We start from the raw sequence: 15,143 nt of genomic DNA on the forward strand, positions 1-15,143 counted from the left end.
GGGCAGGATGAGCAATATCTTGATGTGGTGCCCAGATGGGATCAATCTTTCAGCACTACAAAACCCTATAAGAACTTTGGAATTGGTAGAACTTGAGAGCAAACAAACCTACAAATAACAATTCTCTCCCGAGTCAGAGAAAAGGAGAAGGTGAAGACACGTGAGGAGAACACAATGGAGACACTAAGGTCCGTAAAAGGAGGGAGTGGGAGGAGGAGGTGCTCCGGACATCGGAGCTGAGATTTTTCTGCAAGCTGTGGTGAGGACTATAATACAACAAACTGTTTCCCTGTAATTCATTGGGTTCATGGAGGCATATAGAGGTCCACTTGCAGCCCATGGAAGTGAAAAGGTGCTCATGCTGGAGCAAGTAGATGCTGAAAGGATGTAATCTTGTGGGGAACTCGAACAGAGAGATAGAGAAAGGAGCCTTGCTTCCAAAGTAGAGCAGCTCATCCTCAAAAGACTACCCCTCTTGAACTAATGACCCACGAAAAACAGTTGTGGGAAAACTATTTGCCTGTGGGAAGAACTCACATTGCAGTGGGTCAGGCAGGACTGCCACTCGTGAAAATGAAAACCACACTAGAAAAGTTCACAGAGAACTGTCTCCTGTGAGGAGCACCCCACGACACAGCAGATAAAAACAAACTCCTTTCCCTAATCAAACTGAAGATTTTTTTAAAAAAATAACAAACTGACTAAAGACGCCCATGTTTTGTCTCTGTGCTGTTGGTGGGAAGGAAGGAGGGACTGGAGGGAGGAACAAGGTGTTCTAGAGGTTTATCTTAGTTCTCAATATTCTCTGTTAAGTCTGTTAATGAATTTTCTTTATACTGTTTAAGCCTAATTTGCCCTTTAGTGTTTTCTCCTAATCCTTATCTCAACCTATGAGCTCTTCAGTTTTTCTTTCCCCTTCCTCTTCTCAACTATAGCAGAAGAGAATGAGAATATAGTTTTTGTGGGTGCTTGGCGTTTAGCCAGTGTCAAATCATGACAATAAAAAAAAAGTAGAAAAGAGGAAACTGCCTCTTCTTGAAGGATTTAACTTTCCTATGTCCTTTTATTGCAGTGCATCAAGTTTCCTAAATCCTTGCAGTTGGAGAAACAAATCCAGTATAAATGTGGAAGTTGTCACTTCTAAACTTGGGAAATTGTTAACTGACTTCACAAAGGACAATCAAAATACTGCATTTAATTTATTCAGGAAACAAATACATTCACACACACACACCTGTGTAGGCATTGTCCATCTATGTTTTATATTTGTGTATGTTTTGCTAGGTTGAATATTTTCACCTATTTATTTTTGATTAGCAAATTATGCTGTCTTACAAATTTATTTTCATGAAATTATAGGATTGTTCTTTCTTTTTTTTCCTCCATGAGAACACAGAATTGGAATTTGAACTCAAAAATATTCTGCCATAGCAAAAATGAAAAAGTAACATTTTAATTTTATGGTTCTGTGATTGGTGGTATTTCTTCTTAACTTACTAAGATTTTCAGATTTTGCTTGTGCATATATATAAATACAGATGTGTGTGTGAATAAAAAAATATGTAGAGAGAATTGGGAAGTAGAAATGTTTTCCAGTAGCTGTTTTCTAAAGCCTAATAAATTGCAGTATATGAACACTTTTTCTAAAAGACACTAATAATGTCTCTCTTAATGTGTTTTGTAGTTTAAGGATTGGTGAGCTCACTTTAAAATGCAATGGTTAGGGGGGAAATTACTGCTTAACTGTGACCTGCCTTTGCAGGTACTATTTATGAGTAAACCTGAGTGATGCATTTAGTGGTACTTGAAACTTTCTCAAGCTAGTACAAAATTGCTTGGAAATGTCAATTGAGTTAACCCTTGCTGTCTCTGGCTTGCTACCTGGCTTTTGTTAGACTGCCAGCAGTAATAAAGAATGTGAAATTCCATGTGATCAGTGTCTGATAAAAGTCTTCATCTCTGTCCATATCTTTAGATAGCAACACAGGCCAAAACTGGAGCAATGAAAACTTGTGCTTTTCTTGCTATGCCACAGGAGAGATGGAGACACTTACATGAAAATGAGTTGAACTGATATTAAAAATCTGGATTTTGAGGTAGAATCTGAAGGTAGGCTTGTGCTCTTAATTGGCCTGCTTGCTATTCAGAGTGAATAACTTCAGCAGTTCTGGACTTAGGAGGCAATGAAATTCTCCTATGCTTTCCATATAGCTACTGAATAAGCACTTTCTATATGCAGTTTTGCTTTTTTAAAACATTCTTAGTTTATCAATTGTTAGGTAAGAGGTAGTGACCATTGTGGATAGATGGGCATAACAAAAAGTAATTGGAAGTCCTATGAAACAGCTGGAGTAAATCAATCTCTTAGGGCTACCTTGAGCTCATTGGAGTTTTGATTTAGAGACGTTACCAAATAAAGATACTTCTAACAATGAAAGTAAAATATATTGCTCTCTCTAAAGCTATGCAATTGTGATTTTTAAGATGCAATTTCATCAGCCTAAGCAAGAAAGATACCTTATGCAAGTTTTGGATAAGTTAGCGGGTTCCAGTAGTTATTTGTGGCTCTTAATCTGGCAAGAAACTGAATGACAGTGGAGTTCCTGGTTGTGGGGAATTTCTAGTGTTGTTAACATGGAAAGCTTAAGTTCTTTTTGCAATGGCATAGAATAACAATTATAATAAAGCCTATGTTGGTCACTTAAGAATTCACAGTAAAGTACTCTTGTGTTATAGATAATTTCTTGATGCCATATATATGGTGAAGTCAAAAAGGGGATTAGCATGACTTTCTATTAAACTTGCTTCACAAATAGGAAGGAAAGGTGATGGAGTTCAGGTTGTATTTTCCAGCTCAGATCTGAGGTTGCCATTTTGCATTAGTAGTTTGTTACATTTCTTTGCGTTGCTGTTTGCATTAAGAAGGAACTTTTCTTACAAACCTGTCTTCTGTTCCTGGCTGGGGTTTTCTAACTTTATTTTAGCTGTCTTGAAAGTTATTGCTGACTAAGGTCTGTGAAAACAAAATCAACAGTAATTGAAACTGCTTACTCCCCATCTATCTACTACTTCTGAAGTGGCATTCAATGCATTGTTATTCTACAGATATTGTAGGAGATTTTGTACAAAATACAATTACGCTTAAAATTATTATAGTAGTCATAAATCTTTCTCAAGCTGTCTTTTTCCACAAATACAGCATTTCTTTTTGTTCAGGTTTTGTAAGAGGTTAGTACTGTAGGTCTTTGACCTGAGCTTATGAAATGCTGTTATTCCAAGCAAGAAGGAGCTTGAGGACTGTGTTTTTGACACCATAGCTTTCATCTAGTGTGTTTTTTTTAAAGTGTATGCCTCAGAGAGGCAACATATGCTTTTAAATGGATATGTTATTTCCTCTCTTTTGTTTGTTTTTGACTCAGTGTCTGTATATTTTACTTGTAATCTGAATTTTTTTTTGCAGAAATGCAATTTTTTAAATTGTGAACATATCATAAATGATGGTGATACATGAATGATACAAGTCTAAACCCTTGATTTGATGTTTCAAATGAAAGAACAGCATGCTTTTAATAGAGGATTCAAGTTCAGGGTATTTTTATCAAGTCTGTGTCTATCGTTCTATGCAGTCTTCTGTAGTCCTTTTTATTTCCCATGAAAGTTAAACCATAAAGTTATAGGGAAGCCTGTGCATTACATAAATTTTGTTAAGAGAATGTCCTTCATTTTGCAGGGGTTCAACATGCAGAAGCTAAAAAATAGGAGTACTGTAGTTTAGGTAAAAGAAAAAATAGTGGTAGCTGGACAATTATATTCTGTTTTTCTTCCTTTGCTGCATTTGTCCTTTTTGTCTACAGCTCAAGATGCTTCTCTAATCACCTACCACTCTTATTCTGTTGCCCCATTACTCTTTGCATCTTAAATATGCTTCTTGCTGCTGGCTCTGAGCTTTTCATTTGAGCTCAGTCTTACTCCATCAGTTTTGCCCATCATTTTTCCTTCCCCTCTTAAAAAGTCTCATTCTCTGCTTCTGTCTTTGCAAGGTCTCCTGGTTCAGCTCCTGCATCCCTGATGTTTGAGTCTGGCTATTTGGGTATGATTAGGATGGTATTAAGAAAAATAAAGATAGTCTTTCTAGTTTCTTTAGCATCAGAGAGATGACTGCAACAAGTCCTGCTGTGTTGCCATAGCAGTGGCTGAAGTATGCTCATTCATCTTGCGGGAATGTTGTATGTGCCGCGTAGCAGTGGGATAGGAACTTAAATTATTTGTGTATGCTAAGCACGGATCAAGATTATGGGGGGAAAAAATTAAATGCAACGACTAGCAAAGATTTACTGGCTAAATACAAACTTTTTTCCCCCCCAGATCTGTGACGTGGCTGTATTTGGAAGGGTTATGTGTGTGGAAATCATGTTCTTACTCTCTGTGACCCACTGCCAAATATTTGCACTTTGGTGGAAAGCTTGTGCTTCCAAGTGGCTAGAAAAAAGTACATTAAAAAAACAACCCTGTTCTTGGAAATGGCAGAGCCATTTTTGCTGACTTTGGTATGTAATGCTATCCCTTCCAGCTGCAAAAGTATGCATGTGACTAAGGAGCCTGAACAGCAGAAGGCAAGGTCCTGAGTTTAAGCTGATTGGATTTAGTTGCTTGAACCATGTGCACTTTGAAAATAGTACCTAATGCCTAATGAGTTCCTGTTATTTATAAATTTCAATTTCACTCAGTTTAGTCACAGACTACTTAAAAGAAACACCAAAGTGCTGAATTCTAGATTTTGTGAGAGTGTGTTATGTACATTATTTTCTCTTTCGTATTTTTTGTATTATGGTAATTTCTTACAGTGTTTCAGTGTTTTGTTGTCAGGATATGAAATGTTGTGACCTAGCCAGTGGCAAACACATGTTCTTCCTACAGGGGTGGTTGTGGTGTAGTGCTTCTTCTGTTGAGCATCTTATCATACACATGCATGCACAGGAGAGACAGCAGCACAGTGCACATTGCTTTCTCTTCAAAATACTGGCTTGGAAAGAAAAATAAGGTGGGCTTTTAATTTCTGTGAATACATATTTCATCACCTTGTATCAGTCTTCAGAAGGTTTTATTCATCCTGTCTTCTGTATAAATGAAGCTGTTGTTTCCCAAGGGACTTAACTACAGCTCCAATGAATGTTTCCTCCTTATGGCTATTATGAGCCCAGCTGTGCACTTCTGTAAAGATTAGGTCTGGAATTGACTTGTATAATTCAGAACATGTTTGGGAAGCAATGTTATCTGTGCAGACTTATTGAGGAATTACCCAGCAAGATTGCCTTAGTTTAGCATGTAGGGAAGCTGCACAGCTTTGCCCTTTTGCATTGTCAAGAGCTGACAGAGGCTCGAGTAACATAATTTGTCCTCTAGCAGAATAGGAAAGAGTTTTCTCACAGACTTGAGAAGTGTCACTAAAGAGGCATCTGGGACATAAGCATAATTTTATAATACAGGTTAGATTGATCAGCTGGGAGCATATACTTTAAATCGAATGAAGCTGCATTGTGACAACTAACTCCCCTAAGTGCCTTTTTTTGTTTTTATTCTGTTCCTTGCTGACTGGCAAGTTTAGCTTTATCTAGTTTTTTGGTCTGCAAATTGAATTTACCTTAACACAGGGCCATCTTGGTTGTCAGTGGTCACCCTGAAACACACTGATAGTATAGAGGTGCCACATAGTTATACTTTGACATGTAATGTCACATGGTCTTATGAGCTAACCTCACTGCTGCTGCCATCTTGTGGGATAGTTGATGTACATTGACTTGTGTACTTCAACAGATTTCTCCACAGTTTATTATTGCCTTTAAAGCAAGTTCAGGAGAGATCCTAAACTTCTGCTATCCATTCTACCTTTTTACACTGTCCAGTAAACAGAAGTGTTTGGTTGCAAAACTCTACAGTTCAATCTGATTTGTAGCAGCACTTCAACACCCAACATTCTGTAAAAGACATGGTGTCCCCACAGTTTGTAGAATATTCTCAAATATGTGAGGTCTTATTAAATGGCATTTTTCTTACTACTCTTATTTTTTGCTTAAGTCTTGCAGGTACTCTTTCATTAAACTTCATTGAGGAGCACTGCCTATTCCACTTATTTAACAAGATCTGTACTGCAGGTTTTTGAGACAGTTTATAAGCATTATATATAGGAAGGAGATTACCTTGTGCGTGTGTGCATCCACTGTAAGGTTCTTTCTTAAAACTCTTGATTTTCTGGATGGTCAGATAGGTTACTGAGGGATAGTCACTGCATCTGAGTCAGTGCAGAAGTTCTCAAGCACATTTTGATGGAGTTGTGCCTGCCTTCCCTGTTTAGGAGGCAGTTTATGGTCTTGTCCTGTCCTGGACCTGAGTGAGTATTTGCAGCTGCTATTGTGTTGTTATTGTTGGTTGGGCCACAAAAAATGAACACATTGATTCTAGTAGGTACATAGCTGTAGCCACAGCATCTGTAATTGAGGTGTACATGTCAGTATCTAGCTGCTGGATTGTGGAAAATCTGAGGATAATATCCACTGTGTTGCTCTGGGTGGGGGTGGCTTTTTTGGTTTTTTTTGTGTAGGGAGGGAGAAGAGCAACAGACAGCAGTGTGCTGTTTAGTATGGTATAGTTCTAGCCATTTGGCTTTGGTAGTTTTCTCCTGTGACTTTACCTTACATTTTCATGGACCTAGCAGCTGATCTAGCTAGGTATTGCTGTGTCCTTGAAGGGAGTGCAGTTTGGCAACAAAGTCTGAGCTTTTTTTGCACCTTACTGCTGTCAAAAGGGGCAATACCTTTTTACGTCTTCCCTCCCTCGTTCTGTCACTTGCAGTGTCTTTGGACCCCTATGGCTCTTAGTGAGTCTGCTCACCATCACTAGTGGTGGGAAACATAGCTGCTTCTTTGGGTGGCAGCAAGCTGTCAGCTCTCTTGGGTAATTGCATCCTTAGAGGGTCTGGAAAGAGTCTTTAAATCAGCAGTATCTCCTTGCCTGAATAGCAGTGATTCTTTCCAAGACACTGGATCTACATGAATAGGCTTAAACCACCTATAGAAAAAGATTTCTGTCTTTATTCCCCAAGGCATAGCGCTGGTCTTTCTTTCTCTTCATCTTTGTTGGTTCTATTGGATTTGATTTGGGAATGCAGTGCAGACAAGGTGCAATTTGAGCTTACAAAGAGTAAAGATCCTCTTTAAAAGCTTGCTTTTGAGTGCCACCATAGGTTCTATTCTCACTAATGTGCAGGACCAAGAGATTTTATGCAAAGGAGAAAATCCAGGATAAGTGCTTCCAGATTCTCAATGTAGCCCTCATTTATTGAAGGGCAAACAACATTACTCAATTGTCACTTGAAGCAAGTCTACGTTCCAGGCTCTTCTGACAAATCAGATGTTTTTCCAAATAAAAAATAAAACAACTCTGAAGGTTCTTGATGTACTTAGACAAATACCCAGTAATGTGGTTTTTTTCCTATTCTGTTTTTTGGTGTGTGTGTGTTTTGTTAGACATAGTGATACAAGTAGGTCAAAAGCTTTTCAAATGTTCAACTGCCCTTGGAAATTATAAGTATTTTCTCAGCCCATCTCTTAGACAGCACAAAAGTTTTGGCAAAATGTTTAAAATTTTTCATCAGCAGCTGGACGTGTTCCCAGTAATGGTCCAGAGATTAGGATGAGCCCGTATGAGGAACTTCAGAGGATACATGTTCTGTCATTAACTACTAAAACTACAGTAACAAAAACCACCACCAACAAAAATCTGGTTTTGTGAATGTGACTAGTTGTTGAGGTTTGTTTTCTTTAAAAACATATTTGCTGAGGGAGTGGCTTAAACATCTTTCCCAGGTTTCTTAATGACCATGAAAATTAATAGGGAGAAACACAGTCCTTCCTACTACTGCCCAAGAATTTGATGGGACTAAAGGGTGTTATTCTCGTTAATTAAGCAAATAAATTCTGTGTACTAAATATATGTCTGACTGTTGTTTCATAATTGAAACTGATTGTTTCTTGAGTTATTAAAAAATCAAAATACAACTAAGAGTCCCCCAAATCCTTTTTAAAGTAAAATATTTTTAATAGTAACAGAACAGTCTAAGTAAATGCTACTCTGACTTTTAGTGCAACATGTATCTAAAAAGCTGAAAGTTTGATAACAAATGTTTCTTGAGTTAAATCTGTTGCAGAAATGAGTAAGTGCAAAATGATGTCCAAGATACCTTTCTCACTGGAGACTTCATTGTGTGTGTTCTTGATTTCCATCCCCCTTTCCAGCTTAACTGGGGTACTTGTGTGTAGATAAGTCTCTAGACTGTTAGTGTTGTTGAGGAAGAGTGTATTTAGTTGTTGCATTACATTTACAGGGTATAAAGAATGCTTGCAAAGACTTTGTCTTGTAGTTAGGCAAAAAGGAGGCATGTGCTAATTTCATGTGTCGCTTATAACTAGGCTTCTGTAATTTTTTAATCCAATGCTTTTTCTATGTCTATTTAATATTATAATAGACTCATTGAGAAATTAAGAGGCATGACTTTGAACAGACCAAGTCTTTTCTTTCCACATGCACAATGAATTAGTGTTGAAATACATCTGTATTTTTAGGTTGTGAGTTGTATGAAGTAGTTTGTGTGAATCACAGTTGTACTTTGTGATATAGGAAATAGTTTAATGTGTGCATGGTACTTAGTCTGCTTTATGGAGTTGTTTAAATTCTTCATGAAGCTGAGTTCCTCAGATGGAGAGGGACAAATCTGTTACCACAATCTACAGTCAACTCTCTTTAAGAACTTATGTTGGCAGATGCATTCCATGAAAACAAGAACAGGGATTTAATTTCCTTGGAAGAATAGCCTGGAAACATAAACATTTAAGGGAGCAAGGAAATGAAGTAGTGTTGTGTACCTGTGCTAGTGTTTCTGATCACTCTTCTCAGTTTAATATACTAGAATACCCTTGTCTTTATGTCAAATATGAAATAAAGTAAGATAATTCTCTTAGAAAGTAGTTCTATTGAGAATGTCCAAGCACCAGAAAATACCATCTTAGCTGTAATGTTATGTTGTCTTTAGGCATTCTTAGGAAGGATTCTCTAGAGTTTGGAGAGAGGTGCGGTTTCTTGGTGAGGTTTTTTGGTTGGATTTTTGTTGGGGTTTTTTTGTTGGTTTTTTTTGGGTTTGTTGGGGTTTTTTTGTTTGTTTGTTTGTTTGTTTGGGGGTTTTTTTGTCAGCACAGAATTCACAAAATCACTAGGTTGAAAGAGACATTCAAGATCATCAAACCGTGTGCTAACACCTCAACTAAACCATGGCACAGAGTGCCACATCCAGTCTTTGTTTTAACACATCCAGGGATGGTGACTCCACCACCTCCCAGGGCAGGCCATTCCAGTACCTTATCACCCTTTCTGTAAAAAGCTTCTTCCTAATATCCAACCTATATTTCCCTTGACACAGCTTGAGACTGTGTCTTCTGGTTCTGTCAGTTGCTGTCTGGTGAAAGAGACCAACCCCAGCTGACCACAGCCACCTTTCAGGGAGTTGTAGAGAGTGACAAGGTCACCCCTGAGTCTCCTTTTCTCCAGGCTGAACACCCCCAGCTCCCTCAGTCGCTCCTCACAGGGTTTGTGTTCCCAGCCCCTCTCCAGCCTCGTTGCCTCCTCTGGACGCGCTCAAGCTCTCAATGTCCTTCCCAAACTGAGGGGCCAGAACTGGGCACAGCACTCAAGGTGTGGCCTCACCAGTGCTGAGTACAGGGGAAGGATGACCTCCCTGCTCCTGCTGGCCACACTATTCCTGATCCAGGCCAGGATGCCACTGGCCTTCTTGGCCACCAGGGCACACTGCTGGCTCATGTCCAGTCGGCTGTCACCAGTACCCCCAGGTCCCTTTCTGCCTGGGCACTGTCCAGCCACAGCACCCCAGCCCAGAGCATTGCAGAGGGTTACTGTGCCAAAATGCAGGACTCGGCACTTGGCCTTATTAAACTGCATCTTACTGGACTCTGCCCATCCATCCAACCATTCCAGGTCTCTCTGCAGAGCCATCCTACTTTCCAACAGATCAACACACTCTCCCAGCTTAGTGTCATCATAAAATTTACTAATGAAAGACTCAACACCCTCACCCATGTCATCAGTAAAGATGTTGAACAGAACTGGCCCCAGCTGAGGGACACCACTGGTGACAGGCCACCAGCTGGATGCAGCACTGTTCACCACCTCTGTCTGGGCCCAGCCATCCAGCCAGTTCCTAACCCAGCACAGAGTGCTCCTGTCTGAGCTGTGGGCTCCAGCTTTTCCAGGAGTGTGCTGTGGGAGACAGTGTCAAAGGCATAAACATAGTATGTTTGTTGCTGTCTTATCACATTTTGGGAAAAATAAGTATTCTATTTTTTATGCTGTTTGCTCTTTCTAAACGACCATGTTCTCTTTTACCAACTCTGCTTTTAATCATATAAATGTAATAACAGTCCAGTGTTAACTCTTCTGCTATTCTAATGCCTGTGATGCCCCTTTTAAAACAGTGGAGAAAACAGTCTTTTTGAGTTAATTTGTTAAATAGTGTGTAAATTTTGATTATATCTTTTACTTTATTTATAAAAATTTCAGTAGTATTAAATTCCTCTGCTATGTTGTGCAAAATGCAATGTCAAATTGATGAAGTTGTGCTGTGCAAAGTGATCTGTGAAATGCATTAGCAGCACTCAGTATCTGTTTAAATAATAGGCTTGTGAGAAGAATGGGGTAACACCACATAAATGTTTTTGGTTGCTGCAAGTCTTGGATTACTGATATTCTGTCAGAATTTTAGGATTTCTGTTTTTCTAATTATAAGTGTGTCAGAATTTATGGGATGTCTGTGTCTAGAAAGAGTACAATGGAGTAAAAGGTTACTTTGGGGAAAAACAAATTTGAAGAGCTTCTGTGTTCTGTTTCTGCAATCTGTTTTAGTGAATTCCTGACCTCTGTTATAATAAGTGCGAACTCAAAAGCTACTCCTTAATTTGGTATCTAGGTTGTGTCTATTTAAATAATTTTCTGTGGATGTATGTAGAGAGCAGAATTCTTGGTCTTGTCTTGAAACTGACTTAGCTATAAGGAGTCCTGGGACTTCTGGGGTTGAAACATGTTTGAGTACAGCTTGTGGAATTTTTGGCTTCTGTAAAGCATTGCTGAGGTGATGTTTGAATGATGTGGTGAAGGGGGGATGTTCTTATATTTTGTGTATAAAATCATCTATACTGCACACTACTGCATGATTTACACTTTCTGGGGCCAAAGCCACTGGTGCAAATCACAGCAAAGCAACAGAACACAATCTCCTAAATTCAAATGTGGTTTTTGTGATCCTACCTGTCCTAATTTCACACAGATTTTGCTTGTTGAAGACATTAAATTTTAAAGGAGCAGCTTGACTTGGGTTAGGTTTCCTTTTGCTTAGCTTGCAAAAGGTGGAGGTCTGGACAGTGGTTGTTCTGCCAACTGAACTTGCCTATAGCTTACAGCATTGGCTGCAGTTTGGTCAGTGTTAGTATTGGTGCTGGTAACCAGCCTACAGTTGATGCCATGTATTGATGATATCTTTTGAAATAATTTTAGATATAAAAATGCAATAGCAATGTAGGGGGAAATCCCTTACAGCTAGGCTTTTCTTTCCTTGTCCCTTCACTTTCCCCTACCCTCAGCTGGATTGATTGCCATGTTCCCTTTGGGGAATCAAGTAATTTCTAATGGGAATATTGAAGCCAGTTTGAATTCTAATTGCAGATTTCTAATTAGTTTCACAGTTTTGACCATTTCTTTAGCAAACTGCCTGTGTTTTGAGACTCATAGATTTGACTCCTGATTTCTTGGGTTGACTAAGAAAACGAGAACTATATGTGATGGGAATGTGCAGCAGAGTTGCTTTTCTTAGTATTAAAATATGATCATTAAAACACCTCTGCTGCCAAGATCAAGCAATAAAGACTTGATCAGAAGAAAAGTCTGGGGAAGCAAATTCTGTATCTCCCTCTTCTGGATGTCGTGGTGGTAAAGGAAGAGTATTATTGTTTCTGAGTGAAATAGGAGGAAGTTTAGTTGAGGAACGCGATTGTGGCAGTTTCAGCTCTGTCCCACTGCTTTGTCTAGCAAAGGTGTCAAACCTCAGCTGATTTGCTTCAGGTTTGAATGTTTAAGTAGCAGACATTGGTAATCTCTGATTTCTTCAATGTCTTCTGAAGTTTTAGTTTGTCCTTTTAAGTACTAATCTTCTTTAAAGCTTCATGTAGTTTTGAAGAAAGCTGTTGTTCCCTCTGGGGCTTGGGTTGGAGCTTTAGGTGTACATACTATCTCTGCTGTGACTACAGGAGTTTTGAAATGCAGGAGATTCAGTCCTTGGTATAGATATTCTTTTTCAAGTGTGTTTCATTCTACATGTATTAAGTAAGCTTCCAACGAACATATACTTGCTATTTGTTATGTAGTGTCAAATTCTTTCAACTTTTGTGATGTGGATCACTGGGATGTACTTCATCTGTACTATCTCTTTCACAGAGCAGTTAAAAAGTGCATCCCCCATTCATGATACTGCACTGCACTTGTGCTTGTGGCCTGTCCCTTGTTTGATACAAATTTCTCTACATGTTTTACTGAGTGCAAATAATTTGAATGATTTCCTTCTTGCTTTTGTCATACAAATATAAGCTGCTTTAATTTTTCTCACTTGCCACTACTACGGTGACTCTAGGTTTGTAAAACAACCAACTCTTCTGGTGCTAGATTGTTTAAAGTTTGTTGCTTCAACTATTTGCATAGGGCAGTTTGCAGGTGTTAATTACTGCAGTGTTGCATGGGGTCGTTTGCGTGGAAACTTAGAAATGTGTTGCATTTTTAAAAATAAAAGCACCAGTGGTAGTCTTAAAGCACTGCAAAAACTTCTCATCTGTTGAACAAAAGCAAATTTTGAAGTTGGAAACATCAGTTGCTAGACAGCAATAATGATACTTATAAATTGTAAAAAATCTCTTAACTTCTAATACCATATATTTCTACTCTACAATGGAGAATACTCTTAAATTTTTTTTAATTTCAAGTTGCAATCTAAATGAGCTGTTTCTGTGTTTTCCAGACTACATTTTGTAAGATGAAGAACAGAAAGCAATGTATTCAAGATACTGAGGATCAGACGCATGAAGGCATGGAAGGTAAAGTTTGTGTGTGTGAAAAGATTGAAGCATATTATTCAGGTTGAAGCTGTGAAGGTCTGATTTTTTTCATTTGTTCTCTCAATTAGTGTGCTGCTTGTTTTGAAAGAAGTTGTGTAAATATAACCACTCTCTCATAATATTTGGTGTTGGCCTGTGAGGTCCCCAAATAATTTCCTGCCTCTTCTCTTGTTGTTGCTTGTTAACTTCTAGTAGCAAAATAAAATGTTGATAGCAATTGCTATTCAGAGAAAATGATTATTCAGAGTAAAATTCCTTGAAGAAGAGTTCATACATTTTTGTATTCTGAAAACACTTTCCAACTCTAACAAAATCAGGAGCATTTTTTATTTAATGTACATGATTAGGTAAATATTTGAAGATATTCAGATTAAGATAATTCTAAGACAGAAATGCTAAAGTAAAGGTAGACTATATGTATATAAGATAATATAGAATATGCTGGTGTAATTTAAGTCGTGGAGAGAGTACAAACACGCAAGGAGCAAGAGCGTAGGAGAATTATGTCTAAATGACTGCATAACCAAGAGGAAACACTGTGATACCTGCTTTATTGAAATATCCCTGTAATTAAATTTGTTTTGATGGCAAAGACTGGTACAGTAGTCTATGAAATAAGTTGCTTAGCTTTCTTCATCTGAAACACAGTTTTCTGTAGTTACAAGCAAGTTGAATTCAAGTTTTCAGGTCTAATGCAGCCAAGAAGCTGGCCAGAGGAGTACTTGAAAGAATTCTTACTTCTCTGTTATTCAAATCTAGAGGGACTTTGTTTCAAAAACTGCCAAAACTTCTAAGTGTCACTGTTAATAATACCAGGTGAAGAAAATGAGGAAAGCTGTTCCTGTTCTACGTTATTGTATGATGGCAACACGTGCCCCATCTGTCTGAACTGCCTTCTAGAGCAAGAGATTGGGTTTCCTGAGAACTGCAGTCATACCTTCTGCATGACTTGCATTCTTAAATGGGCTGAGGTAAGACTGAGCACCAAGGTGTGCTTTTATTTTTCAGTGAAATTTATTGCATCTAATACCTACAGATACATTTTTTTTAAATTACAGATTTTGGCTTTGCATAGAAGTATTCAGTGACCAATTTGTAAAGAGATTTTGGAAAACTTTGTTCTTAATGTGATAAAGTATTTTGAGTTTTCTTTCACTAGGCAATCTTACTTACTCTAGTAATTTATTGGTTGCTAGAGATTAGGGATAAGTAAACAGGGTGGTGTTGGCTGTTTGGAAGATCAGACAGTATTATATACATGCTATAATATTGCATTGTTGTTAGCTTAATCTTACTTTGTGATAACCCCTAGGCTATTTGTCATAGTGTCAGCTCAGTGCTGGGACCAATATGTATTCATGTTAGTCTACAAAATGAGTGATACAACCTTAGTTTTCTACCTGTAGAGAGAATTCAGCTAAAAGCTTTACTGCTGTTCTAAAAAAAAATCATTTTAATGAGGGCTGGTTTTTGTTCTATGTCAATAACTTAGTAGATAGTTCTGGAACGTTAAAGAAAAATGACTTGTTGAAGAAATCCTTGATGACCTTGTTCTATTTAGTCTGTTTTCCCTCAGCTATGTTATGCAATCATTGCATTCAGTCTGGTGTCTTGACCTTTCCTGTAACTTTTCCAATTATCAGTATAAAACACCAAATTAATATTGCTTTGTACTGGGATGAGTGGGGGTTGCTGTCTTTTGCCCTGCTTCTATTGACTTGAATTTGTTTGTCACTTTAGTGAGATCACTGTTTGGTTTCTTTGCACTGTTTGGTTTCTTTCATTCTTTTGAAGTAAATGATGATTTTGATTGCAGTATTCCCTTTAGAACATTGATATTAATTGGTTGGTATGTATATATGCAATATGCTTATTCTTGCTATGATTTAACCTTAATATTTGTGCTATTTATTACGGAAAGCC

General features: G+C 38.1%; 1 protein-coding gene across 3 annotated transcripts in view; it reads left to right on the plus strand.

The window, feature by feature from the left end:
- SCAF11 (SR-related CTD associated factor 11) overlaps nt 1–15,143 on the plus strand; it is a 50,988-nt gene that overhangs the window by 4,139 nt on the left and 31,706 nt on the right. For all 3 annotated transcript variants that reach the window (XM_054632466.2, XM_054632463.2, XM_054632464.2), the window contains exons 2-3: nt 13,124–13,199; nt 14,037–14,191. In XM_054632466.2, coding sequence (XP_054488441.2) covers nt 13,139–13,199; nt 14,037–14,191 — 216 coding nt within the window. In that variant the 5' untranslated portion in view covers nt 13,124–13,138. The remainder of the gene's footprint in view (nt 1–13,123; nt 13,200–14,036; nt 14,192–15,143) is intronic.

The sequence above is a fragment of the Agelaius phoeniceus genome, chromosome 5 (genome assembly GCF_051311805.1).
Source record: "Agelaius phoeniceus isolate bAgePho1 chromosome 5, bAgePho1.hap1, whole genome shotgun sequence".
Classification (NCBI taxonomy): domain Eukaryota; kingdom Metazoa; phylum Chordata; class Aves; order Passeriformes; family Icteridae; genus Agelaius; species Agelaius phoeniceus.